General features: G+C 52.5%; 2 protein-coding genes across 9 annotated transcripts in view; one reads left to right on the top strand and one right to left on the bottom strand.

Moving 5' to 3' along the window:
* Mnt (MAX network transcriptional repressor) overlaps window positions 1-12,438 on the top strand; it is a 16,609-nt gene extending 4,171 nt beyond the window's left edge. Inside the window, exons 2-6 of the mRNA XM_008828808.3 lie at window positions 2,175-2,766; window positions 3,328-3,369; window positions 3,508-3,619; window positions 8,687-8,879; window positions 9,075-12,438. Coding sequence (XP_008827030.1) covers window positions 2,175-2,766; window positions 3,328-3,369; window positions 3,508-3,619; window positions 8,687-8,879; window positions 9,075-9,841 — 1,706 coding nt within the window. The 3' untranslated portion in view covers window positions 9,842-12,438. The remainder of the gene's footprint in view (window positions 1-2,174; window positions 2,767-3,327; window positions 3,370-3,507; window positions 3,620-8,686; window positions 8,880-9,074) is intronic.
* A 2,448-nt stretch (window positions 12,439-14,886) lies between these two features.
* The window catches only part of Sgsm2 (small G protein signaling modulator 2), a 50,533-nt gene continuing 39,586 nt past the window's right edge, over window positions 14,887-25,833 (bottom strand). For 4 of the 8 annotated variants that reach the window (XM_008828807.3, XM_029561457.1, XM_029561454.1 and 1 more), the window contains 12 exons: window positions 25,616-25,769; window positions 24,048-24,112; window positions 23,822-23,967; window positions 23,207-23,335; window positions 22,758-22,940; window positions 19,956-20,339; window positions 19,573-19,697; window positions 19,022-19,104; window positions 18,766-18,875; window positions 17,387-17,483; window positions 16,645-16,812; window positions 14,887-16,426 (listed from right to left, as the gene is read on the bottom strand). In XM_008828807.3, coding sequence (XP_008827029.1) covers window positions 16,338-16,426; window positions 16,645-16,812; window positions 17,387-17,483; window positions 18,766-18,875; window positions 19,022-19,104; window positions 19,573-19,697; window positions 19,956-20,339; window positions 22,758-22,940; window positions 23,207-23,335; window positions 23,822-23,967; window positions 24,048-24,112; window positions 25,616-25,769 — 1,733 coding nt within the window. In that variant the 3' untranslated portion in view covers window positions 14,887-16,337. Of the gene's footprint in view, window positions 16,427-16,644; window positions 16,813-17,386; window positions 17,484-18,765; window positions 18,876-19,021; window positions 19,105-19,572; window positions 19,698-19,951; window positions 20,340-22,757; window positions 22,941-23,206; window positions 23,336-23,821; window positions 23,968-24,047; window positions 24,113-25,615; window positions 25,770-25,833 lie in introns of those variants that run through there. The other 4 variants (XM_029561455.1, XM_008828806.3, XM_029561458.1 and 1 more) reach the window with 4 other exon arrangements.

The raw sequence follows: 25,833 nt of genomic DNA, 5'->3' as shown, positions 1-25,833 counted from the left end.
GTGGGGTTATCCCAGAAACAGGTAAGAATGAACATTTATTGTTGGTAGTGTAATTACAAACAATAATAAATCCCACCAAGCACTGATAGGCTTTTTCAAAAACTCACCATACGTAACAATTTTAAACAGTTTTAGTGATCAAATTGCTGATGAGGGACTAGAGAGATGGCTCAGTGGTTAAGAGCACTGGCTGTTCTTGCAGAAAACCAGGGTTTGAATCCCATCACCCACATGGCAGCTAACAACTGTCTATAACTCCAGTTCCGGGGAATCTGAAAGCCTCTTCTGTCCTCCGCAGGCATTTTGAGACACGGGTGCACTTATACACCTATACACATAAAAAATTAAATAAATAAAACATTTTATTTTGGTCTTTTTGAGACAGGGTCTCCCTGTAGCCCAGCTGGCCTGGAACTCACTTTGATGTAGGTAGTCAAGGCCAGTGAGATGCCTCAGCTGGTAAAAGTGCTTACTACTCAAGCCTGACTGAGTTCAATTCCAGAAACCCATGGTAGAAGGAAAGAACTGACTCCTAAAGTTAAAGTTTGAGTCAGTCAAAGAAGTAGAGGTAGAGGGATGTGCCAGGTGCAGCTGGCTTTGTAGACAGAACTAAGCAGGCTTCTTTTCCAGTGTAGTTTGTAGGAACCTGGAGCAGGGAGCAGTTTTTTTCAGGGGCTGTAACTAAGCCAGTACTGATAGGGAGAGAGGCATGAGAGAGCAAGGCCCCCTCTCATTGGAGCAAGACCTGTCTTGCTTGATTTGCTCCCTTTCCTGAAGGGCAGGAGAGAGAGGAAGAGGCCACTGAAAGCAGTCCTGAACTCTGGCTGCTGGGAAACAGCTTTGTGCTTCCTTCTACACTTCCCCTCTACATCCTCCTTAGCTTCTTCCTTACTTTGTAGGGCTAGAGACACACCAGCTCCTCTCAAAGTGTCCCCTGGCCAAAAGGCCTGGGGCATTTGAGCTTGGAAAGACCTGAGGATGGAGGGGGGATTGCTCCCTTCCTCCCTAGAGAGGACTTAGCCCCATCCCCACATCATGTGGCCAGGTTGGGGTGTGTCCACCCCCTATGCTGTCAGCCCAGTGGTGAATGCCACAGGCAGAAGGGCTCCTCCCTTGCTTGCGGGGAGGGGTGGCCCAGCCCTGCTCTGTAGCCAGGAAACCTAATGATAGGGCCTGGGAGAGGCTCAGATGGTGCAAGTGAGGTGGGCATTCTGTTTTCAACCAGCTCTTGAACAGGTCTCACTTTTTTGCTGATCTTTCAGTAGAGATGCTGAAGGAAATGTCCATGGGGGTGGCCTGAATTCAATGGCCCTGCTCAACTTCTACTGCTTCTACCCAGTCTTCCTTTCTGCCTGCCTCTTACCTTTCTAGATTGTACTGTTCCTGCTGCAGGTGTGGCAGGGAACACAGAAGAGGGGAGATTGAGAGAAATGGCTTAGTAACAAGTTAGGAGAAGGGGCAACTGAAGTGTTGAATACTTCCTGAGAAAAACTGAAGTCCTGGGACATAGTCTGGGAGTCAAGAGTCCTGGCCCATTTCCTCAAGAAGTGAATGTGATGTGTCTGCCCTGTAACCTGGGGCTTTTGGAAAGACAGGAGAAGATACCCATCGGGCTTACAATGACACAAGTACAGGGCATCTGGCTAGGTGTCAGGAGACTTGCTGTGTAATCAACAAATCATTTTGCCTCTCTGTCTCATTTACTCATCTGTGAAAGAAAGGTACTGCCCTCCCATCCAACAGGTGCTTGGTAAATTCTGTAGAAGGTGGTTGTTGTCCTGTGGTGGCCTGGCCTGTTACCAGCTCTCCAACTTCTACATCTGCCCCTAAGGATACCACCTACTCACTCACTTGCCTAGCTCCTCCAGCTACAGGTTGCCAGGCCTGCAGCATCTCCTCATACCTCCTGCTGACCTTTCCAGGAACTCCTGTCTTACCCTAGCCCAGCCTGTCACCTCTATTCCTTTTTGCCCCAGGCTGTGAGCTCCTCAGTGACAGGGACTAGGCCTTCTTTCTCTGTTCAGTGCTGGACAAGCTAGGGTTTGTCTGGTGTCCCAGGCTGGGCAGGGTGTCACTGAGCACCGGCTGGGACAAGGTTAGGGTTGGAGGACAAGTTAAATAGGAGTCCAGGATTGCAGGCTCTGCTAAGACCTTTGTGTGTTCTCTCTGTGTAGAGGAGCAGGAGCGCCTTCGATTGGAGCGGGAACGGGAGAGAGAGCAGGAGCAGAAGAAGGCCAGTAGTCTGGCCAGGTTGGCCCATGCCCTGCCTGTGGAAGAACCCCGCATCGAGGCACCACCCCTACCCCTCTCACCACCAGCACCACCACCGGCACCACCGCCACCACTTGCCACCCCTACCCCACTGACCGTCATTCCTATTCCTGTAGTGACCAACTCCCCTCAGTCTCTGCCGCCGCCCCCGCCCCCGCCACTACCTCCTGCAGCCCAGCCCCTGCCCCTGGCACCTCGTCAGCCAGCTCTGGTCAGCACCCCTGGACTCAGCATTAAGGAGCCGGCTCCCCTGCCCACCAGGCCCCAGGTGCCCACCCCTGCTCCTTTACTGCCTGACTCAAAGACAACAGTTGCACCCACTGGCAGTCCCAAGCCTTTGCAGCCCCTCCCCACACCCATTTTGACTATAGCACCGCACCCTGGAGTCCAGCCTCAGCTGGCCCCCCAGCAGCCACCCCCACCCACGCTTGGGACCCTGAAGTTGGCACCAGCTGAAGAAGTCAAATCCAGTGAACAGAAGAAGAGGCCTGGGGGGTGAGTGGGGTATGGCATTGGGGCCGTGGGATGGGAGTGGTCACCACCCCGGGCTGTGTGTGCAAGAGAAGAAACTGTTCCCAGCTAGCCCTTCTAGTAATGCCCCATACAGCAAAACACAACCCTGCGAAGGAATGGCTATTGCCTTCTATTGGGCTTCTGTGTTGTCTGACACCCCCCCCCCCCCCACCTTGGGGCTTTCTTGTTTTGGGCCCCCCCCCCCCCCCAGCTTGTGGCATTTCCAGGCCTTTGGAGAAAGTACTCAGGTTATGGGCGGGGGTTGGCTGCTGCTTACTCCCAGGATTCCTTCTGTCTTTCTTTAGTTGGACTCTTGGGAGGGGAGGGTTCCAGGGATTGTGGGTTGAGCCATAGATGCGCCCTTCAGGGGGTGGATGGGGCTCAGTCCAAGGCAGAAACCTCTAGTTTATAGAGAATGTTGGGGACAGAAAGCTGTGGCACTTGGCAAGTGGTGGCTGGGGAGGGGTAGGATGACAGGGATCAGGAAAGCCACCTATTTGGGCCTTCCTCCCTCAGTGAGCCTCCTGTCTGTCTGGGTTTCAGGATCGGAACCAGAGAAGTCCACAACAAATTGGAGAAAAACAGGTGTGTGTGAGTGTGACTTTGGGCCCTCCCTCCCGGGACTCACCCACCCGTGCTTGGTTCTGCAAATTTCCCCCTGGGTTTTGCCCCGCCCCCAGCCCTGTCTTCTCTGGCTCTGGCTGACCAACACTCTTTCCCCAGGAGGGCCCATCTGAAGGAATGCTTTGAAACCCTGAAGCGCAATATCCCTAACGTAGACGACAAGAAGACGTCGAATCTGAGCGTGCTGCGGACGGCGCTGCGGTACATCCAGGTATGCGGGAGGGAGGCCGGGCCGGGTGGTGCTGCATGGTCGCTGCGCCAGCTTCTTCCTGCCCGCCGCTCTCCCCTCCCGCCCCTCGCTCGCCCCGCCCTCCCGCGCTGCTGGCTCCCCCGCCCGTCTCCACGCGGGCGCTGAGCACATGGCCCGGCTGACGTCAGCGGGGCTCCCAGCCCAGGAAGGGGGGCGGAAGCGCGCGCGTGCGCGGGAGGTCACTGGCGCGGCGCTCTCCAGCCTTCCCCTCCCCCACGTCCGTGCGACCCACGGTGGGTTCGGGGGCTGGAAACCCGGTGCCAGGCCCCCGGTGACCGCGTGACCAGGGCACGAAGCGGGCCAAGGGACTATCACTAGTGGGGGAAGTAGATCGGGAAGGATGGGGTGTGTCCGGCTACGTGGCAGTCGGCAGGTGAAGCCCCTCGTGGATTAAGATGTCGGGGCATGGCGCATTAAAGCGCTCTAACGCAGTCCGCGGATGGCACCACTAAAGTGCACTACGCCCGACTCCCGCGTGTGGAAAGCAAGGACCCCCCTCTGGCTGTCTGCTCTCCCTTTTGGGCATCGGCGGCCCTCCGCAGTACCGAGGAGATGCCAGATAGGGCAGTTGCCATGACGGCCTGGAGTTTCGGTCTCCCTGGAAACCTGCATATGGTTTCGCGTGCCCCCGAAGCGGTGGGGGATGGGGTGGGCGGCCACGCTCGGCTGCCGCAGAGACCTGAGCCATTGGATGGAGAACGGGAGGGACTTCGAGAGCCTAGCGGCCCGCTCAGGGCAAGCTTCGAGGTCTCCCTGTCAGCCCACTCGGGATGCTGCGGGGAGCGGGACTCCGTCACAACCACCTGGGAGGGGCGCCCGGCTGCGAGGTAACCAACCGGGCCTGCTGGGGGGGAGGGGGCGAGGAGGCGAGGAGGCGTCGCTCAGTCGGCCGCTACCGCTGCTCCCTCCGCGCCTCCTGCTAACCCGCGCCTTTCCGCCCGCCTCCTGGGCAGGGTAGGGGCTGGCACGCCTCCAGGTCGCTTCCCGGCAGCCGGGGGGCGGGGCCTGGCTCCAGGGTTGGCTGTGCCGGGTGCGGAGGGCGGGGAGTGACGCAGCAGAGCCGGTCCGCGTGGATGCGCGCGTGCTCGGAGGAGGCGGGGCCTCTGGCGGCCCTTGGGGCCCCACTGGGGCTGTGAAAGACTGCAGACCTTATTTCAGCGATCATTTTGCAGAATTTAAGTGTGGGTGTAATTTACTTGTCTTCAGCTATGTGGTCTCTTAGCAATCCTGTTGTATGTAGCAACATTTTCAGTGAATGTCATTTTCCTCGTTTGTTTAATGATACTAAATAGGAAAAATAGTGCCATAGAGATATTTGAAGAATTGAAATTTCTGCTAATTATTCTGGACCCTAAACATCAATAGGAATTGTGACTGAGAAGTAGGAGGTAGAAGAAGGCAAGTCCCTCTTTACAGAGACATGCTTGGGATGGAGAGCCTTGGATAACGTGGATTTGAAAATAACTCAGATTCAGTAGAAGAAGCAGGATGAAGCTCCCTAGCGTCGGGCCTGGACTAGAAAGTGGGAGGGGCCCCAGGCTGTCCATGAGAATGCTTGCTTGGTGCTGGTCATGGAAACCCTCTAGTCACTCCTTCACTTATTTCTTAAGTCTTTTTAATCAGGGTCTGCTGAAAATTAGGGAGCAAAGAAACAAGGGTGGATTCCTGTCCTGGTGGGTTTGCTCTTGGGTCAGGTTCTGAATGTGAACCTGAATGTGTGTGATGAGGGCACAGTAAGGACAGGAGTGGCAGGATCAGTTCTGGGGGATTAGGGACGTTGTTGCTAGGGATAGGACATTTGAGACCTGCTAGATACATGATACATCTGGCTAAGCTAGATGTGGTAGGTGGTACATGTGGTAGGTGGTACATGCCTGTAATCCCAGCACTTAGGAGGCAGAGGCAGGCATATCTTGGTGAGTTGGAGGCCAGCCTGAGTTAGTGAGTTTCAGGCTAGCCAGTGCTACCTGGTGAGACCCTGCTTTAAAGGTGGGAGGGGGGTACATCTGGGTGAAAAAAAGTGGAGGATTGAGTCCTGCATAGTTCATTGTTTTTCCAGCAGGAGGAAAAGGATACATTTATGGAAAATGGTAGGAGAGTTGCCATGCTGAGAAGGGGCAGCAGGTACTAGGCAAGAGTTGAAAGTTGGTCCTGGAGACTGCACGGGAGCCTTGAGGACCCAGGGCTTTGATAGCGTGTCCAGAGACTGTTGGAGGGCAGTAAGACCCAGCTGGACTCCGGAGTTGCTTGCAGGTAGTAAAGGACTTGAAGAAAGCCACAGTGAAGTGAACACAGTCAAGAACGGTAGACATGGGTTTGAAATGAAGCCATTTGCGCAGGGGGCTTTTGTAGAGTGCCTGCCTAGCATGCAAACAAAAATGAAGCAGTGTGGACTAACAGTCAACCCTGGGGAAACTTTTCAGTGGCCTCTAGGCCGGTGAACTAGATAAAAGGAGGGTCTTGGCCTCTGATACTTTGTCTTCCTGACCCAGATGAAGTTTAGCCTCTCTGCAAGCAGTGGGTAGAGTTCAGGATAGCACTTCTAGCCCCCAGCTACCAGGTTCAAGGTGAGGACTTAGTCACCAAAGCCTTTGCTTGATGTCGTCTCCTGATGTCATGTTCAGCCTTCAGGGACAGACAGGTGAGCATCAGCGCAGGTGTATGTGGTGAAAGCGGAGGACAGGGTCTTTCCTACCCTGTTTCTAGTGGGGGAGAAGCAGGTTAAACCAAAGTCAGGATGGTAGAGGGGGACTGTGGTCTGGGACTAATGTTTGTCAGAGCCAGCATGGCATGGCTCTTGGCCTCATGTTGCAGATACTGATAATTTGATTTTTTTGTTTTGGGTGTTTTTGAGACAGGGTCTCCCTGCGTGGGGGGCTGGCCTGGAACTCACTATGTAGACCAGGCTGGCCTTGAACTCACAGAGATCCACAGGCCTCTGCCTCCCAAGTGCTGGGATTAAAGGCGTGCACCACCATACCCGGCTAGTTTGAACTTTTTAAAGTGTCAGAAATGTTCAGAACTTGGGGGCTGCCAGAAGAGCTTGGGGAAGTGTAGGGTCTAGTGGGGGTGGGGTTAGTGCTTTGCTATGCCCAGTTAGGAAGAGCTGTTAAGCAGCTTCCAGGGAGTGGAAAAGGGAGATTTGAGTCTGTTGGCTCTCTTAATTCTCCCTGCAATGAAGGGGAAGACGGGACAGTGAGGGGTTGACATTCTCACCCAGGAGTGGTGTGGTAAGCACATGGATCCTTCCCTGGGTGATGAGTATGCACAGTACTGGCCACCAATAGGGTCAGGGGTATAAAGTAGCTGTGGAACAGTTCTTAAATCCCTCGAAGAGACACCTTGAGGGCCAGTGTTTGGTGAAACATACACAGATGGCATGTATCAGTGGCCATGTGAGCCAGGGCCAATGACACACCCATTTAGTTCTTAGGCATATGGTAGACATGAGGATGCTATGAGGCAGGAGGATATCCTGGCTGGGCAAGGATAATGGAAGAAGTGGGAGCTCAGATGTAGTCACAGAGCAGAAAAGACCCAGGGACTGGTCACTGAGATGGCTTGCTGGGTAAAAGTGTTTGCTGCCAAGCATGGCAACTGTGGAAGGTGAGAATGACTCCTGTAGTTTGTTTTTTGACTTTCACACACACTGTGGCATCTATGCCCCTCCCTGCAAATATATAAACAAATGATGTCCTTGAAAAAAAAGATCCATCTGTCAGCAGCAGGGCAGATGGTTCAGAGAGAAAAACTAAGACAAGCTGATCTGTCTGGTGTGTGAAGTGGGTATAGACTCTGCCCCTGGATGTGGCCTGTGTGCCCTGGAAGCTAGGCCCTCAGGAACAGGTTGAGAAATGAACTCTGGAGTCAGCAAGGGCAGGAGCATCTGCCTTGGCTCTGGACACAGCAGCGGTGACAAGCTTAGGCCAGGAGACATAGTTGGGCTAAAGTGTCAAGAGTCTGGAGGTCATGGAGGTACTTTATTATAGAAGGCAGCTGATAACTGGGACAGGAGCTGGCCTTTTGGAGCTGCTATTAAGTGTGTGCAAAGGGGAACTACTAAGGCATCTGACTGGGCAGTGCCCATTTTGGGAGAAGCCCCTCCTGTGTTCTGAGGGAAGTGGGGACATCTGTGTGGTGAAGAAGGGCTGGCTGGCCTGGAACTTGTGAGGATGGATGTCCCTGTAGGGGTATTAAGCCAGAGTTGGGGAGTTATGCACCGCCCCTAAATAATTTCTTACTGGCCAGTAGACACACTGCAGAGCTTGCAAGTTCAACAGCCAGGAGTGTCTACAGGCCATGGGCAGGGTCCTGAATGGGGAGCAATTTGTGCATAGCAAGCTGGAGAGGCAACATGGATGGGCCCTGCAGAGCAGCCAGTTCAGAGGGGAGGAGAATGAGGCAGCTTGCAGGGAGGGGACTGTCATAAACTCTCATTGGTCATCTTCCAAAGACAAAGTTAACGGGGACATGTAAGCGGTGAGGTAGAAGGGCATGCAGGTTCATCTGGGGTTCTTTGGGGAGTAGCTTCCGTGATTGAGCAGAATAGGATGAATGGTGGTAAGGCTGTGAGGGTGAGATGGGGCCAGAGACTGTGAAGTCCCTCAGAAGTCAGGGTAGAGAGTAGGGCAGGGCTAGTTTCAGTGGTTCCCACTGTGTGCTGCTGGAGGTCACAGAGGCATTTGGTCCTAGAAGGTACTTGAGCCTTCTTGGGTGGCGCATGCCTTTAATCCCAGCACTCGGGAGGCAAAGGCAGGCAGATCTCCGAGAGTTCCAGGCCAGCCGGGGCTATAGGGAGACCCTGTTTCAAAAAGACAAAAAGGAAAAAAAGGAGGTGCTTGGCAACTTCCAGTGCTTGGGCTGCTGAATTTCGGTGGGCAGAGTGCTGGAGCAGAAGGCAGATGTATCAACTGCCCTAGTCACTGCAGGTTGTCCATGTGGGTTGGCTGATGTGGAGAGATTTTGAGGTAACCATGGTTCCCATGGCTGCCACTCAGGGTACTCTGCTTTCCCTTGCCCTGTCCTCAGTCCCTGAAGAGGAAGGAGAAGGAGTATGAGCACGAGATGGAGCGACTAGCACGGGAGAAGATTGCCACACAGCAGCGACTGGCAGAGCTCAAGCATGAGCTGAGCCAATGGATGGATGTGCTGGAGATCGACCGTGTGCTTCGGCAGACAGGCCAGCCTGAGGATGACCAGGCCTCCACCTCCACAGCCTCTGGTGAGCCCCAGTCCTGGTGCTGGTCCTGTTACCCTCAAACATCCTTGGCTTCCCTGAATAGACTTTTTACTACTAGAAAAGATGCTAGTTACCCCATGTCCATCATATCTCCAGACCCTCAAGGGCATCTGTACTTCCAACCACTTTGTTTCTCAGGCCCTTCTGACTTGTTCCCTGCCCCGTCTTCCCCTACAGAGGGTGAGGACAACATAGACGAGGAGATGGAGGAAGACCGGGCGGGCCTGGGCCCACCCAAGATGAACCATCGTCCCCAGCCGGAGCTGCTGAAATCCACCCTGCCTCCCCCGAGCACTGCCCCCACACCTCTGCCTCCCCACCCGCACCCCCACACCCACCCAGTGGCCCTGTCTCCTGCCCACCTTGCTGTGCAGCAGCAACCACCACAGCAGAAGACCCCTTTGCCAGGCCCTCCTCCCCCACCAGCCACCCCTACCCAGACACTAGTGCCAGCTCCAGCCCATCTGGTGGCCACAGCTGGCAGTGGCTCCACGGTCATTGCCCACACAGCCACCACCCATGCCTCAGTCATCCAGACTGTGAACCATGTTTTGCAGGGGCCTGGTGGCAAGCACATCGCCCACATTGCCCCCTCAGCCCCCAGCCCTGCAGTGCAGCTGGCACCTGCCACACCTCCCATCGGTCACATCACGGTGCACCCTGCAACCCTCAACCATGTCGCCCACCTCAGCTCCCAGCTGCCCTTGTACCCACAACCTGTGGCGGTGAGCCAGCCTGTGGCAGTGAGCCACATTGCCCACACCCTCTCACACCAGCAAGTGAATGGCACAGCCGGGCTGGGACCCCCAGCCACTGTCATGGCAAAGCCAGCTGTGGGGGCTCAGGTGGTGCACCACCCCCAGCTGGTGGGCCAGACAGTGCTAAACCCTGTAACCATGGTCACCATGCCGTCCTTCCCAGTCAGCACACTCAAGCTGGCTTGAGGATGAGGCCACTCAGGCCCCCAGTGGGGGCAGGGAGGGGGGCCTGACTGTCCCTCTTCTACCCACCAGCTCCACACATTCCAGCCAGGCCCACCCCACCCATACCACCCCCAGGCCTCCTAGGGGAAGGGGGTACAGAGACTCTGAGCCAGGGGAGGGGCCCCTCTTTGATTTGGGTGCAGGCAGGTTACCCTGCTGCACTTGGACTTGGTGGAGACTCATGAGGACACTCTGGTGGATGTTGTGCCTGTCCAGCCTGGTGCCGGCTCCAAGGCCACTCCTGCCTCCCCACCTTGTCCCTTGAAGTCTGCGCTGTAGACTCTGTGCTCTGGCTTCTCCCTCCCCTGCCTGCCTTCCTGTGCTGCTGCTGCTGCTATTGCTCTGGTGAGATGGCTGAGCTCCTCAGCTTCCCCTCCTCAGAGTCAACTGGTACTTCTGGAGGGGAAACAGGGAGAACTGAAGCCACTTGGCTCAGAAAAATGGGTAGTGCGTGGTGAGGGGCTCTGAGTGCAAAGTGACAGATCTAAGAAGTATTTGGTCTGGAGTCAAGCCCAGACAGGTGGTTACCTGGGCCTGGGGCTCTCTGACCCACTTGTAGTCACTGTGATTGGTTACAGTAGAAACTTTAAAATGAGTCTCTACCAACAATAAACAAAACCCAAGCCGTTGCCAAGCTTTCCTGTCCCTGCCACTGAGCTCCTGACCTCGAGAGAGCAGGCTGAGCTTAGGGCTGGGAGGGTAGAGCTTGGCAGCCCTGCTTCCCACCCTGGTTCCTCTGGCCTGGCCTGGCTTGGCAGGGAGAGCTGCTTGTACCTTGGTCCCCATCCTTGGACTTGGCATTCACTGTCCTGGTTCCTTGCTCTGTCCAGTTCGGTACTTTTCTCTAGGTTTGGGTACTGCCTGCAGTTTAGAAGACATGGAGCCGCAGCTGGTCTAGGACCTAAGCCACATTGCTGAGGCATCTATAAGCTAAAATCCAGGGGGCTTGGTGGAGACCTTGAACCTTTCCCCACACAGGCCCCGGGGGGCTCATGGAAAAGAAGCTGCAGCTTCTCTTCCCACCTCCCCATCTGGTGGCAATTTTGAGGCCCCTCCCTGATGGGTGCTGCAGTGCACCACCACCTTCCACTGTGGAAAGGGCCTTTACTAAGGACAGGGCTCAGCTTGGTATTGGGATGAGGATGGTGTTCCCTGCCTCTGCAATAGCAGACAGCTTTGGCTTCTCTTTTTATGTGGTTATTTATTACAAGTGGCCTTGTGTCAGACAATTACACGTGTGCACATTCAGCTCTCCACTGGACACTCACCAATGGCCTTTCAGTGTGGGCAGGAATTAAGTGTCCCTAGGCATGAAGTTGGCATTGAGGGCCTGGCAGTAGAGGGGACCAGAAAGGGAAGGTTCAGAATCTTTGGGAGGATACTGTAAGCAGGGCGCTAAGGCAGCAAAGGTCTTGAATACAGATTGAGATAAGGAGTAGATGCCTCCAAACTCTTGGGTCCTCCTGGCCCTGGACACTTCCCAGGGCACTTCATTTGTCTCCTGTGGTGGGGAAAGAGTGGGACCAGGCCTCCATCCCAGTGCAGCAATCCCACTCCACAAGCTAGCTGCCTTCCTGCAGCCACCTCCACCCACACTGGCTCTGGGGGCCAGCTCCCCTCTGTTCTATGTTGAGACAGAGAAAAGGTGCTGGTACAGACCACTTTGATGAACTTGCCCCGCCCTATTTACCCCTCCCTGTGTCTTGAGGCCAGTTCAGAGTTAAAACCATTGTGTTGGCCCTCAGGCCTGCACAGATACCTCATCATCCACCACCCCGCCCACCCCCAATAGGGGGTCCTCCAGATCTAGTGCCGAATGACTATGTCCAGATTGGTGATGATGGGTGTTGTTGATGTTTTCATTGTCGTTTGTGAACGCTGTGACTGCTGTGTGCCCGAGTGGGCAGCCACCTCCCAGCCCTTCCTTGGGCAGCTCCCCTCTGAGAGCTGTTAGGACCTCTGTCCTCACCCTGTGGGACCGCCTGGCCCTTCTCTCCCTAGCCCCTCCAGCCTGGGACACACACACACACACACACACACACACAGATTACACACTTTACCTCTCATGCGTGTTTTACCTGTGCTGTTTGGAGTGGCTCACTGGCTGGGATCTTTACCTCGGGAAACTGGAAGAGTGGTTCCCTGGGGGCCAAAGAAGGGCAGAGAATGCCTGGAGGAGGGTAGTTGGGTCCTCATAACCCCTGCTCTGTCTAGGAACAGCTGCTTCTCCCCATCCCAGGGTCCCACCCCCAATCCCCAAAGAGGTGGCCCTTGTTTACAGTGAGGACTCGGTCACTGTGTCTCTGTTTCCTGAAATATGAATTGTAGCGACCCCAGACTGTAGAGATTTTTATGTGTTTGGATACATCTGCTGTGTGGGAAAAAAAAAAAAAACTACAAAAACCCTAATTTTGTACATATTGTATTTTTACTATTGAACTGTATTCTAGTGGCTGTTCATGCTCCAAGACTTTAGGTATTGAGACATGAATTCTATCCATGTAATAAGCACTTGCCTGGAATAAAATATAAAACTGAAATAAATCTGCACTGAAACCTGAGATGGAGTTGCCAGTCTGCAGATCTGGGTCATTTCATTGCAAGAGGCAGAGGCCTGCAGGGAAAGATTAGCCGGAAGCAGCAAGGGGAGGGACTGAGGCAGTAGGATGGAGTTAGGGGCTAGCTGGATTACATAGTTAACACCCTGTTAATGGGGCTGGAACGTAGTGGTTCAGCAATTAAGAGCACTTGCTGCTCTTCAGAGGAGCTGGGTTTAGCTCCTAGCACTCACACTGGGTAGATAATAATCACAAATAACTCCAGTTCTAGAGATCTAACACCCTCTTCTGGCCCCCAGGGGTATCTGCATGCATGTGGTGCATATATAGACAAGTACACATATATACATAAACTTAAAAGAGCACATGAGCTGTGTTTACCCTGGGGTGTTTGGGGAGGTACCACTAGACAATTTCACTAAGGATCTGGGTCCCATGCTTTAAGCTCTGAAACTATACTACGTTTTCCTTAAGCTTTTGCAAGGCGGTATACTTCTTCAAAGCATCCTAAAAACATCTTGTTTAATCTTTCAGCAGCCCAGCAGAGTAAAGCCAAACTGCTACCCCATTTAAAACAGGTTTGCCATGGCCAGTGACTTTCGGTCACAGATTTCTTGGACCTCATTGGAACTACATTCTGATTGTTCCCTCAGTAAAATTATTTCCCCTAGCATTTGGCATCCTTTACCTGTCCTGCTAGGAACAGAGTGGGAAGGCAGATGGTATCCCCTAGAACCTTGGTGCAGAAAGTCAGGGGCTTTCCTAAGAAGCCACTTTGGGTCATGACAAGTCATTCCAGAGGGTCCATCAAGTTCAAAGAGGGTGGGAGATCAGACTTAGAAAGTCATGATCTCAGCTGGGCATGGAAGATCCTTGACTCCAAAGCTGCATCTTCTCCCAACCAAGCTTTGGGTAGTGTTGTCTTGGGATTAAGTGGTGAAGAAACAAGGCCAGGGAACAGGTAGCTGTGCCTAGTTGTGGATCAGGCTAGTTTCTCCAAGACTACATCTGGCTCTCAGTCCAATTAGGGTGCGCTATCCTTCCTGGGAGTGGGGGTTGTGATCCTTGAAGGAGTGTGACCACAGATGATCTGGAATCTATCTGAAGAGGGCCTGTGCCAAGAAATCAGTCCCAATTTCCTTCCTCCTACCAGGCTCATTAGCCCTTCTCACTGGTGAGATGTGGGCTCCCTCTGCTGATAACTTCAGGAACAGCTTTGTCCTGTCCTGTGGCCTACTGGTGCTGCGTGAACAAAGGACTAGGGTTAGAATGAACACTTTTTGAGTGCCCACTCAATCTTGTTATTGTGCCCAGCACTGGGAACAGGATGAATCCCCTGCCCTGGCAGTATCACCTGCCAGGGGATACACAGCCAGCAAATCCACACAGCCCCTCAGCATAGCAGCTGGCCACTGCAGAGCTGTGGTGTGGGTAGTGAAAATGAAAGGTCCAAGTAGAGAGCCCCTGCTTCCATTTACTTACTGCAGAGTGTCCCTGAAGACAGTGTCTTCAGAGCCTCTGTCTTGCCAGCTACTAGAAGGCTGGCACAGACCCCCTTTTGGCTGTGGTGCTACATACCCAGCTGGTAGTCTGGGTGGAGCAGGGATAGTGGGGTATGAAGCCAGGCTACTGCCCGGCCTTTGATGGGTGAAGATCACAGCAGAAGGAATTCAGAATTCACCAGGGAGTGGAGAGTTTAGGGATGTTGCTATCAAGTCCCCTTGGGCAAGCTCCAGGACACCTAGTTTTTCCTGGGCAGCTCTGGCCATTAGTCAGTCTGTGTTCTGTCTCCACAGCTGGAGTCAATCTGCTAGGGCTGCGGGCTAGAATCCTTGACTGAGAAATTGGCATTAGACTCTAAATGCCCAGAAAGCGAGTGTTCCACAGAACCATTAAAGATGGGGCCAAAAGCACTGGGGTGGGAATAGCAGAACAGGAGGGGACCCTATTTTTATACCTCAGCAGGGGCTGCACGGTCCTGCCACGTCCCCCAGTCTGAGCCAGGCATCTCAAAGATAGTGCTCAGTGGGTAGGAACCATAGCCAAAGGAGCAGGTCCTCCAGTGGCTATGGGACCCAAAGACTCCTGTCATTCCTCAGCAAGATCTAGTTCCTCACTGCACCAGGTTGAGAGGGTGGGGGTGGGGGTGTGGGAACAAAGAACAAGTCGATGACTTACTCTTACCTACAGGCTGGTGGCCACTGCTCAACCTGAGGTAAAACTTATGGTTCTGGGGTGAGAGCCCATGGCACTGTGGGGACCTGACTGACTGCTGACCAGCTCATGCCATGAAGCCCCAAAGCTAGAGGCCTCTAGGAAACTGGTTCTCTTTCACTATTCTCGCTTTTTGGAGCAGGCACTTTTTACTGTTGTGGAATATATAGAATTCTTCAATGCATAGCCATTCTGTGTATAGTTGGTCCCACAAGCAGCCTCCAGAGCCTCAAACATTGTCAAATGCTGTTTATTGGTCTGTTAAATAAGAGTATAATTTCTGAGCCAAAAAGAAAACACTCTGCTCCTCACAAAACCACTGAGTCACTAAGGCAGGCACACACTGGCCACCCGTGCTGGGTGGAGGCCAAGGAATCATGGACAAGGGCAGGCAATGGGGTGGGCTGGCCCCACACAGTGCCCAGGGGCAGGGGAAGGTGGGGAAGTCTGTGCTAGATGCAGAAGGTTTGCTGGCCCTTTGTCATGTTTTTCAAATGAAGGGAGTCTGTAGACCTTGGTGACGTCTGAGCATGAGCCAGCCAAGGTATAGGCGTCAGGTCCCCAAACACAAGGCCTAGCTTGCATGTACTTGGGTAGTGGGTATGACAGAAAAAGCAGCATGCCTAGGCCTCCTGTGAAGGGCTGGGTCTTTCCAGACACCCCTGCAAGTGCAACATCTCCAAGGGGCTTTCTGGGTCCCTAGGCTTCTCAGCATCCCGAGAAGCATGTGGAAGGTAGAGCTGGCCTTGTTTCTCACTGAGGATGAACTAGGAAGGCCCAGCCACTTTTACCTCCCTCAGCCCCAGGAACTCAGCAGATACCTGGCAGATGATGGCTGCCCCGAAGCTCAGAGGCCTGTGCTTGAGAGGAAGCTGTGGCAGGACTGCTTTCCTGATCACCCTGGGGTTCCTCTGGAGAGCAAGCATTCCCACTGCTCTCCAGACCACCGAGCTAGCAAGTGTCACCTATGCACAGTCTAAAGGACTGCTAATACAGTAAGCAAGAGTAGGGTGGGGAGAGTGACACTATACAGACATGAGTGGGAGCACTATGCAATGGGAAGTGGCGTGCTTGTGGTCACTCTGGTGGCCAGAGGCAATGGCAGTGATGCTGAGGTGGGCTGCTCCTACCCAGGGCCCATATTTGGCTGCCCCCGTCTAAGGAGGGCCTTGAAGGTAGCCCAGGTCTCCTCCCAGGACACATGCCTGAACAGGCAAATAACGGAGACCACAAAGGACCTCAGGAAAGATAAAGCACAGAGCCCCTTGCCCCATGCAACTCTTGCTAGATGGGGCCCAGGCACTGTAGCCCCAACTAACTTTATAGAGCCCCAAGTGGATTGGAAAGAGGCATTGGGAAACAGTCCAGGCTGAGGCTACAGGTGGCAGTGGGGCTATTCCCAGTTGTTTGAGAGGGGAACAGAGTAGGTGCCCCCACAAGGTAGCCACTCCTTGGCTAACCCTCCCACCCAGCCCTGATCTGCAGGCATCCTGGCCCTGACTTGCCCTGCAGGGCTAACACTGCCCACAGTTGCATCCAGGCTCACAATCACTGTTAGGAACCAGCTGGGCAGACAGGGTTGGTGGGGGTTGGGCTGTCTGGGCTGCAGTGCCCTGTGCCTCTTCGTGTTGGAGCTCAGGGACCTGGTACCCGGTTCTGCACAATGCTGCCCCTGGGTACAGCCCTCACTTGTTCTCTATGAGCATCTGAACCTTATGGACGAGGTCCCGGGCAATCCGCAGGATCTCCTGGGCATCGTGCCGCTCAGCCCGCTCTGAAGGAAACAATAGATAATTATGGGGAGAGGGCAGTGGGCCAAGAGGAACCCTGTGACTAATAACCTTGCTGTTTCTACCTGCTCTGCTCTTGAGACCTGCCAATGGGGAAGGAACCCTAGTATTCCTGAGAACCACCCAACTCTCTGCGAAGTCCAGGAGTTAAAGCCCCCAGGCCCCTGCTGGAGGCAGCCAGGAAGACAGGACCAGTTCCTACCATTGAAGAACTTGATGATGTCGGTGAAGTCCATGTTGTTGTCACGGATAATTTCTCGGTAGGCCTCCACCAGGGCCAGAGCAATGAATAGGACAAAGTGCTCTGATGAGATGTGCCTGGCTGCCCAGATCACCTCCCAGACTGCAAACACGTCCTCATACAGCAGCTCTAGGGATAGTAAGGAGCTGGTGCTAACCATCCTGGGCACAGGGCCAGGGCTTAGACTGAGCCTGGTTGCTCTAGCTGCCCACAAGCCTCTGAATGGAGTCATACAGGAGTCAGAGCTCCAGTACCCTGGGTCCTCCCCACTGTACACAGCCTAGTTCAGCCTGGATCCAGACCAAGGACTTGTCCTTTTCTTTGGTTACTTCTGTAGACTTCATGCAGCAATGTAGTTTGAAAAAGTTCCAAAGACCATCACCAATGGAGACTGAGCTCTGCCTGTGCTATGGAGGCACCTCACGTGCTTGTATAAACATAGGCCTGGACAACTTCAGCAAGACTCAAGATTGGCAGGGATAGGACATATGGTGCCCAATGTAATTAGGGGACCTCTGACTTTTGAAGAGGGCTCTCCCACTGCCCTTGACCCCAGCCCCATGATCTTACTGTTTTTTTAAAAGACAGGGTCTTACCATGTAGCTGAGATTGGCCTAGAATTCCCAGTAATTCTCCTGCTTTAGCCTCTGGAGTACTGGGATTGCAGCATGTGCCACAATGCCTAGGCCTTCACACTTCTTACCTCTCTTAAAATCCAGCAGGAACCAGCGGTAACAGAAGTAGAAGTGGGTGTAATCTCCATTCTGATGCATTAGCTCAAACAGCTCTGAGTCCAGGATCTCATGGGGGAGAGGGAGAGATACTGATCTGAGCTGCCTCTCTGTCACCCTCACCTGCCACACCCAGGGTCACCCTCAGCCATCCTACGTCACTGTGCCAGGCCTGTCCCACTGGCAGCTGCACCCTGCTGCTCCTTCTGTCTCTAGTTTGCATAGTTTTTGGAGTTAAACCAGTTTCTGGGTGTTTGATTCCATCACCAACACCACTATTCACCAGAACGCAGATTCAAGCATGTGTGTACCTTTCTATTCAATTTATAATACAGATAACTATTTTTTATGGGATGCTGGGGATGCAATGCAGGGCTTTTCATGTTAGGCAAGCACCTTATCGCTGAGCTACCTCATTTAAAAAAACAAAAACAACAAAACCCTTTATTAAGCCAGGTGTGGTGGTGCACACCTTTTTCTTTGGTCACTTCTGTGGACTTGGGAGGCAGAAGCAGGCAGATCCCTGAGTTCAAGGCCAATCTGGTCTACAGTCTACATAGTGAGTACCAGGGCAGCTGAGGCTATAAGGGAGACCCTGTTTCAAAAACAAACAAACAAACAAAAAAAGGGTCATGGGGACTGAACTCAGGCCCTCATGCTTACTTTACAAGCACTTTACTGACTTAAGCTTTTTCTCCAGTCCTACTTACTTATTTCTTATTTTTGTTTGAGACAGGTTCTCACTCTAGCCCATGCTTGCCTTGAACTCACAGCAATCTTTAATACTGTTGCCTCCATCTCCCAAGTGGTAGGATTACAGGTGTGAGCCACAGTGCCTACTACTTTTATTATGTATGTACACACGCACGCACGCACGCGCGCACACACACACACACACACACACAGTGCTTTAGTTTGTTGAGTCTCCTGTACCTAAGGCTGCCCTCAAATTCACTGTGTAATCTTCCTACCTCCACATCTCATGTGTAGAATTATGTTTTTAAAGTGAAGGAAATTTGGAAATTCTGCTGGGGATGGTGGCACATGCCTATAATCTCAGCATTTAAGGAGGCAGAGGCAGGAACATCACTGCAAGTTGGAGGCCAGCCAGGACTACATAGTGAATTCCAGGCCAGCCAGGACTATATAGCAAGACCCAATATCTAAATAAGTAAATGAAGTAAAATTTACAGGTAAAGGACATTTCTAACCCAGTCTTCGGCTTCCCTATGGCTGATGGACAAGCCCAACAGCACCAGAACCTAGTTCTGGTGGCTCTCAGAGGTGAGGTTGGTCAATGCTTCCCAGGTTGGGTAGGAGGTGGGAAGTTCTGGGCAGCTGCAGAACTCACCTGGATGAGGGAACGCATGTTGGCAAAGTGGGTGTCCATGGCACCACCGTTGGGGAAGTTCTGGCTCATCCTCTTCATGAGGTGGCTGAAGCAGCTGTAGGCTAGCTGATCTGCAAGGAGATGGGAGTGAGGCCTGCGATGCCTGGAGGAGGCTGACTCTCATTCCCAGTCTTCTGGACCTAGTCACCATCTCCTTTTCCATTATGTCACCCCAAACCCAGTTCCACCTTGGTAAGCCCCACACTCCATCCCTCACCATCGTCGAGGATGACCAGAAGAGGTGCCAGCAGATCACACATGCCCTGTACATATCCCACGTCCAGGTGTTCCCACACGTAGCTGAAACACCAGGGACAGTCACTGTGGCTGTGCTCTTCCCTTTCCTTGGAGATTACAGGGAACATGGCCCCCAAAACAGCCTGTTCCCCACAAGTCAGCCTTTCCACAGCCCTGAAGCATTTATTGTGGCTATTCCCTGTGAGGCAGCAAGAGTTAACAATGGCCCTTGTCCCCAAGGCACTCTACTAGCGGACTTGGAGTGGGAGACAAGAGGCTACCCTACCCCGGCTTGGTGTGAGGGGAAGGGGAGTGAAAACAGGTAAGATTTCCTGAGTGTGGACCTGGTGAGAACCTGAAGGACCTCTGGAAATGCAGAGGCATGGGGTAGGTGCTGCTGCTGGGAGTGTTTCAGACAGATGGCAGTGACTCCAGTGAGGGAGATGTCTGCTGGACCTTACAGAGAACGAGTGGAGCTGGGCATGGGCTGGGGTCCCTGCTGCACCCCTGGAGCCTGCCCCACAATGGCACCTGCACATGATGTCTCTGAGACGCTCCAGGTTGGGGGGTGTGAAGTACCAGTAGTTGCGGTCACATCTTTGCACATCCTTGTCTATGCGGTGGAGATTTAAGGCCACGGTGTCCAGTAATTCTATCTGGAAAAGTGGGTGGCTCTCAGAGGTGAGGCTGGTCAATGCCTCCCAGTTTGGGTAGGAGGTGGTGCCCAAACAAAGAAAACCCAGCCAACTTGGACCCTAGACCTCTGAGAACAAAGCCCTCTTGATGCTGAGATGAGCTCAGAGCTCCCTTTCAGGTCAGCCATACCACCCACTCTCCCCTGCAGCCAGTCCCCAGTGTTAGGATGTCAGGTCTCCCAGAGCCACTGACAAGAGTGCCAGGGAACATCCACCTACAGTATAGGCTGCAGCACACACAGCTGCCAGCTCCTCCCCTGCCTCCAGCTCACTGGCCCGAACACTCTTTTCCTGGCTGGGATCCTGGGGTTCAGAGAAGGTATGGGCTGCAGTGGCTGTCCCATCAGAGTCTTCTCCACCACCGTCCTCTTCAAAGCCCACACTTTGTCCCTCATCTAGGCTGGACTGGATGCCTGAGGCCACAGAGTAATTTCGGGAAGAAGGCAACCCTGAGTCTGGAGAGTCAAACTCCACTGACTGCTGCTGCTCCTCCACCATGGCTGTGCCAGGAGTCCCAGTTTCTACTTCCTCCTCTGGCTTTGGTGTGCAATCTTCAGGGTCCTGAGGCCCCGGGAGCTCCAGATCATCCACAGAGATAAACACCTGCTGGGAATAAATAGATGATGGCGCCACTCTGCACTCCAGGATCTTTCCTGGGTCAGAATGGGGACAGGACAGAGAATTATCTTCACATTCCCTCCTCCCATCCCCAACCTCCAACACCTCAGCCCTGGGCTTCTGCAGCCCCAACCATCTTCTAACCCAGCCAACCAGGTAAAAGAAACAAGGCTTTGGGCAAATGAAGGCAGACCCTGCTTGTGTGTTGCACTCTAGAGCTTCCTGTCACTGATGCAGAAAGAAAGGGGCCTAGAGACCCCATAATTCTTGTTTTGTTTTGTTTTTTATCTTTTTGAGACAGGGTCTCCCTGTAGCCCCAGCTGTCCTGGAACTGTGTAGACCAGGCTGGCCTCGAACTTACAGAGATCCACCTGCCTCTGCCTCCCAAATGTTGGGATTAAAGGCATGTACCACCACGTCTGGCTTATTATTTTTATTTTATGTATATGCATGTATTGCCTGCATGTAGGTAAGTGCATCCGTGTCGTGCAATGCCCGCAGAGGTCAGAACAGGCCGTCGGATCCCCTGGGACTGGAGTTACGGACAGTTGTTAGCTGCCATGTGGGTGCTGGGATTCAAACCCAGGTCTTCTGCAAGAACAACCAGTGTTCTTAACCGCTGAGCCATCTCTCCAGCCCCAAGTTACGATTCTTTTAGTATTGCACTACCTTATGTTTTCTGTTAATGTTAGTGATAGTAATAAAAATATACATTATCTAAAGAAAATATTTTGATTAGTGTTTTGTTTTCTTTTTTGTGACAGGGGCTAATGTAGTCCAGACTGGCTCTGACTTTGCTATGTAGCTGAAGGATCTGCCTTTACCTCCAGAGTGCTGGGAATTCAGATGTTAGACACCAAACCTGGCTTTTTAATATTAATTTGTTAGGTTAGCATACAAAGTAAGAGGCTTAATCATGGCATTTTCATACATACATGTCATTATGCTTTGGAAAGAATTTTAAAGGAAAAACACAAATTAATAAAAGTGTCCCTAAAAAGGAAACTTAAAAGCTGGGTGTGGTGGTGGATGCCTTTAATCCCACCAGTTAGGAGACAGACAGGTGGAAGAGGATCTTTCTCTGTGAGTTCAAGGCCAGTCTGGTGTACATAGCTAGTTCCAGGGTTATATAGAGACTAGTGAGACTTTATCTAAAAAAAAAAAAAAATGGGGAGGGGACTTATGTCAAGTATGAGTATGGTAATTCATGCCTATAATCCCAGAATTTAGAAGATGAAGGCGGGATGATCTTGAGTTAAATGCCAGTCTGGGCTACAAGGTAAAAGTGGGTGGGGGAAAGTAAGAGGGGAGGGAGGGAGGGTGGAGGGGAGGGGAGGTAAGTAAAAAAAGGAAAAAGAGACTTGGAAGTTGGCTGGTCATGGTTTAGAACTTGTGTTCTAAAGGCAAAAGTGATACCAGGAAGAACTGTCCACCAATGTGCTCAATTTCCTCTGACAGTCACTTCTCTAAGGGCAGAAACACTGCAGAGCACAGAGGACTCTACCAGTGGACAACACTGGAGCTCTAGGTGCTCCTATGTTCTCTGGCCAACAACTTTCAAAAAAACCTCTGCAATCAGAGACATGAAAGCAAAGGGAAACCTACGCCAGGGACAGGGCATTCTTGCTCAGAGACAATGCTCTCACCAATAGTGGATCTAGTACTAGAACCCAGGGGTATCTGTGGCTATCCCACCTTCTCACTATAAGGAAAGAGGAACTTCCCCAAATTCCCAAAGACTCATCTTTCTCTGCTGTTCAGTTGAAATAAAACACAAAATACTAACTCATTTTAGTGCCATGGTACTCAGAGAAGTTAGCTGCAGAGTAATAGTTGCCTATTTTTCAGGTTTAAACTTTTACTTAAAAATTATTTTTATTGGGCCGGGCATGGTGGTGCACGCCTTTACTCCCAGCACTTGGGAGGCAGAGGCTGTCGGATCTCTGTGAGTTCATCGCCAGCCTGATCTACATAGTGAGTTCCAGGCCAGCTGGGGCTACAGGGAGACCCTGTCTCAAAAAGACCCCCCAAAATTTTTTTATTTATGTATATGAGTGTTCTGCCTGTATGCATTTAAGTGTACCAGGTGTGTGCAATGCCTGTGGAGGCCAGAAGAGGGCACTGGATCCCCTGGAACTGCAGCTATGACCTGTTAGTTGCCATGTGGGTGCTGGGAACTGAACCTGGGTCCTCTGTAAGAGCAGCCAGTGCTCTTAACTGCTGAGCCATCTCTCCAGCCCCCAGGTGAAACTTTTGAGACACTGACACATGAAGCCTTCTGCCCAGAGGCCAGCTGCCAGTGAGTATTAGAGGCTGGCCCAGTGCTCAGGGTCCCTATACCTAAGAAGTTGGAGGGCCCCACCATTCCTTCCCCAAACCACCCCCACCCCAAATCTGGCTCACATCATTGCTGATGGTGGAATCTCGGTGCATGAGGTGCTGCACATGGCTGTCGATGCTGCTGCCCGAGGAGAACTTAGTGAGTGTGGCTGGGTGAGCTTCCTGTTCCCGGTGCCTCACCACCACCTCGCAGGCCTTCCATTCTGCCAACACCTGCTGGTACCTTGCTGCCACTGCTGCATCCACCTGTGCTCAGACCACACCATGACCATGGGGAGGGTACCTTAGGGCCTTCTCAGGGGTAGGTAGGCACTGGACCTTTGGCCCAGAGGAAACTCAGGCTGAGACAGCTGGACTAGAACAGAGCCTCAGTGGGGACTGCGGAGCTGCTCTGCTACCATCTTCCTCTCCTGTTTCTTTCTGGTTAGGAAGGGGCTGAGGCTTTAACAGCCCCCTCCCTGGGTTCCCTTGCCTAGCTATCTCCTTGGCCCTATAGGAGTATGCTCCCTTACCTGCTCCATCTCTTTCTTGCTCATGCCAAACTTGTAGTGGCCAAGCAGGAAGGGCCAGACGTCCTTGCGAATCTCATGTTCCACACCTCCATAGTAAACCTGCCGAAGCAGCTCTAGCTCCTTGTAGTTCTGAGGGATACAGTGGGTGAAGACTGTGTGAACTCCAGTTACTGTGGCCCAGTGGCCAAGCCCCAATCCAGGGAGGAATAGGCTTGAGCTTTAGTGGCTCTGCTGGAGACCAGGCAAACCTTGCTTCGGAGAGTCATGTTTTCCTATGCCCGGTTTACAGCTAGAGATCTAGTCTCACCCCCTTCTTCATAGGGAGGAATGGAGCCCAAACAGAAGCAAAGATTTGCCTGAGGTCTCAGATCAATATGGAAGTAGATCAGATTCCCAGACCAGACCCTTCCCATGCAAGGACCCAGCTGTATTTCTCTGGTGATACAAGTTACCCCGTAGCTATCAGTCCTGGCCTGTATGCCCCAACCCTCACTATATTTTACTCTGAAGGTCCATTCAGTTTATAAAAGCAGCTCTTAGAGCCAGCGGCTATGCATAACTGTTGCCTATTGGCACCTCCAGCCCAGTCTCTGACCTCAGAACCTAAGTTTGCACCTTTTTGTCCTTCTGATACTTGCTCCACACATCCTTGGTGAGGCCGCCTGAGGCCCCAGGGGGCCTGTCAGGTGGGATAATGTTGTGATGCACCAGTGCTGACAGGTGGGTCCTCACTGTGGACAGATGGCGACAGTAGGCCAGCCCTATAATGGGCAGAGGGGGGCTGTGACTGAGGTGCCTCCCCATCCTCAGCCCTCACACCCCTGCCTCACCAAACACTCACAGCCATAGAAGGCCCGGGACACAATCTGCCTCTTCATGCTCTCACACAGCAGCCTGAGGGGCAACCTGTGGAAACAATCTGGTTCAGAAGGAGGGGGATACTGACATTGTGGCTTGCAGGGTGTGGCAGCAGGCAAGATGCTTGAGGCAGTGTAGAGAGAGAAAGCTACACCATGGCAGCACAACAACAAGCTCCCCATCTTGCCAATCATCTTTGATATATTGCTGTTGGGGGCCTTGTCTGGGCCAGAACCACCTAGACAATTTGGGTAGCAAGCTTTGCTCCAGTGAATCTTGATTTCCTGAGTGTAAATGGACAGACACTTCAGGACCACCAGAAATGACAGGTAAAGTGACTAGGGGGCTGGAGAGATGGCTCAGCAGTTAAGAACACTGGCTGTTCTTGCAGAAGACCTGGGTTCGAATCCCAGCACCCCCATAACAGCTAACAACTGTCTGTAGCTCCAGTTTCAGAGGATCCAACAGTCTCTTCTATCCTCCACGGGCATTACACGACACGGGTGCACTTACCTACATGCAGGCAATATACACATGCACATAAAATAAAATTAAAAAAAAGTAAAGTGACTAGTTATAGAGATGGCTCAGCAGTTAAGAACACTGGCTGTTCTTGGAGAAGACCCAGGTTTGAATCCCAGCACTCACAGGGCAACTAACAACTGTCTGTAACTCCAGTTCTAGGGGATCCAACAGCCTCTTCTGTCCTCTTAGGGCATTGCACGACATGGTGCATTTACTTACATGCAGGCAATACATGCATACACATAAGATAAAAATAATAAATAAATGCCGGGCGTGGTGGCACACGCCTTTAATCCAGCACTTGGGAGGCAGAGGCAGGCAGATCTTTGTGAGTTCGAAGCCAGCTTGGTCTACATAGTGAGTTCCAGGACAGCTGGGGCCACAGGGAGACCCTGTCTCAGAAAGACAAAAAAAAAAAAAATTTTTAAAAGCTGGGCATGGTGGTGCACGCCTTTAATCCCAGCACTTGGGAGGCAGAGGCAGGCAGATCTTTGTGAGTTCGAAGCCAGCTTGGTCTACATAGTGAGTTCCAGGACAGCTGGGGCTACAAGGAGACCCTGTCTCAAAAAGATGAGAAAAATAAATAAATTAATTAAAAAAAATAAATTAAAAAAAAGTAAAGTGACAGGTGAAAGAGAGTACTCCTCAATTGGCCCACACAAAGTCATTCCCACATTTCTTTCACACATGGCAGGTGCCAAGTATCTGCCCCCAGACATACAGCCTGACAGCAGGATGTCCACATGGGGACACCTACTGTGTACAGGCACAACTGTATAGCATTGACATGATCCTCACAAGCAGGTTGTATTACCCATTTTACAGGAGAGGAAACAGCTTCAAAAACAGAGGCTCTCATGGGACTCAGCAACTTGCTGAGGTCACATGGGTAGCATAAGTGAAATTTCAACCTAGGACTGTCCAACTTAAGAGGCCACGCTGTCATGCCAGTGACACAGCCTGTAAGGACAGAAGGACACACACAAGTAGATACAAGAGGCTGGTGTTCCAGGCCTACCTACTCACCGATCAGGGATGCAACTGCAGTGGCTAGGGGTTGCATATGGGGAACTGCTGGAGGAGCAGGAGAGGCAAGAGGAGCCCTGGCTGCATAGGGCCTCCACATGCCAGGCTGCCAGGCTTGGTCCAAACCCTTGCATCTCAATCATGTCACCAGCATCTGAGGGCAGGAAGAGGCCATGGTCAATGCCTGGCAGGCTTCCTCCCCGAAGCACCCTGCAGCA

This window comes from Nannospalax galili, unplaced genomic scaffold (assembly GCF_000622305.1).
Source record: "Nannospalax galili isolate Female #2095 unplaced genomic scaffold, S.galili_v1.0 scaffold212, whole genome shotgun sequence".
Classification (NCBI taxonomy): Eukaryota; Metazoa; Chordata; class Mammalia; order Rodentia; family Spalacidae; genus Nannospalax; species Nannospalax galili.
The sequence above is the reverse complement of the archived record's forward strand: the minus strand, read 5'-3'. Positions and strand labels throughout refer to the sequence as shown.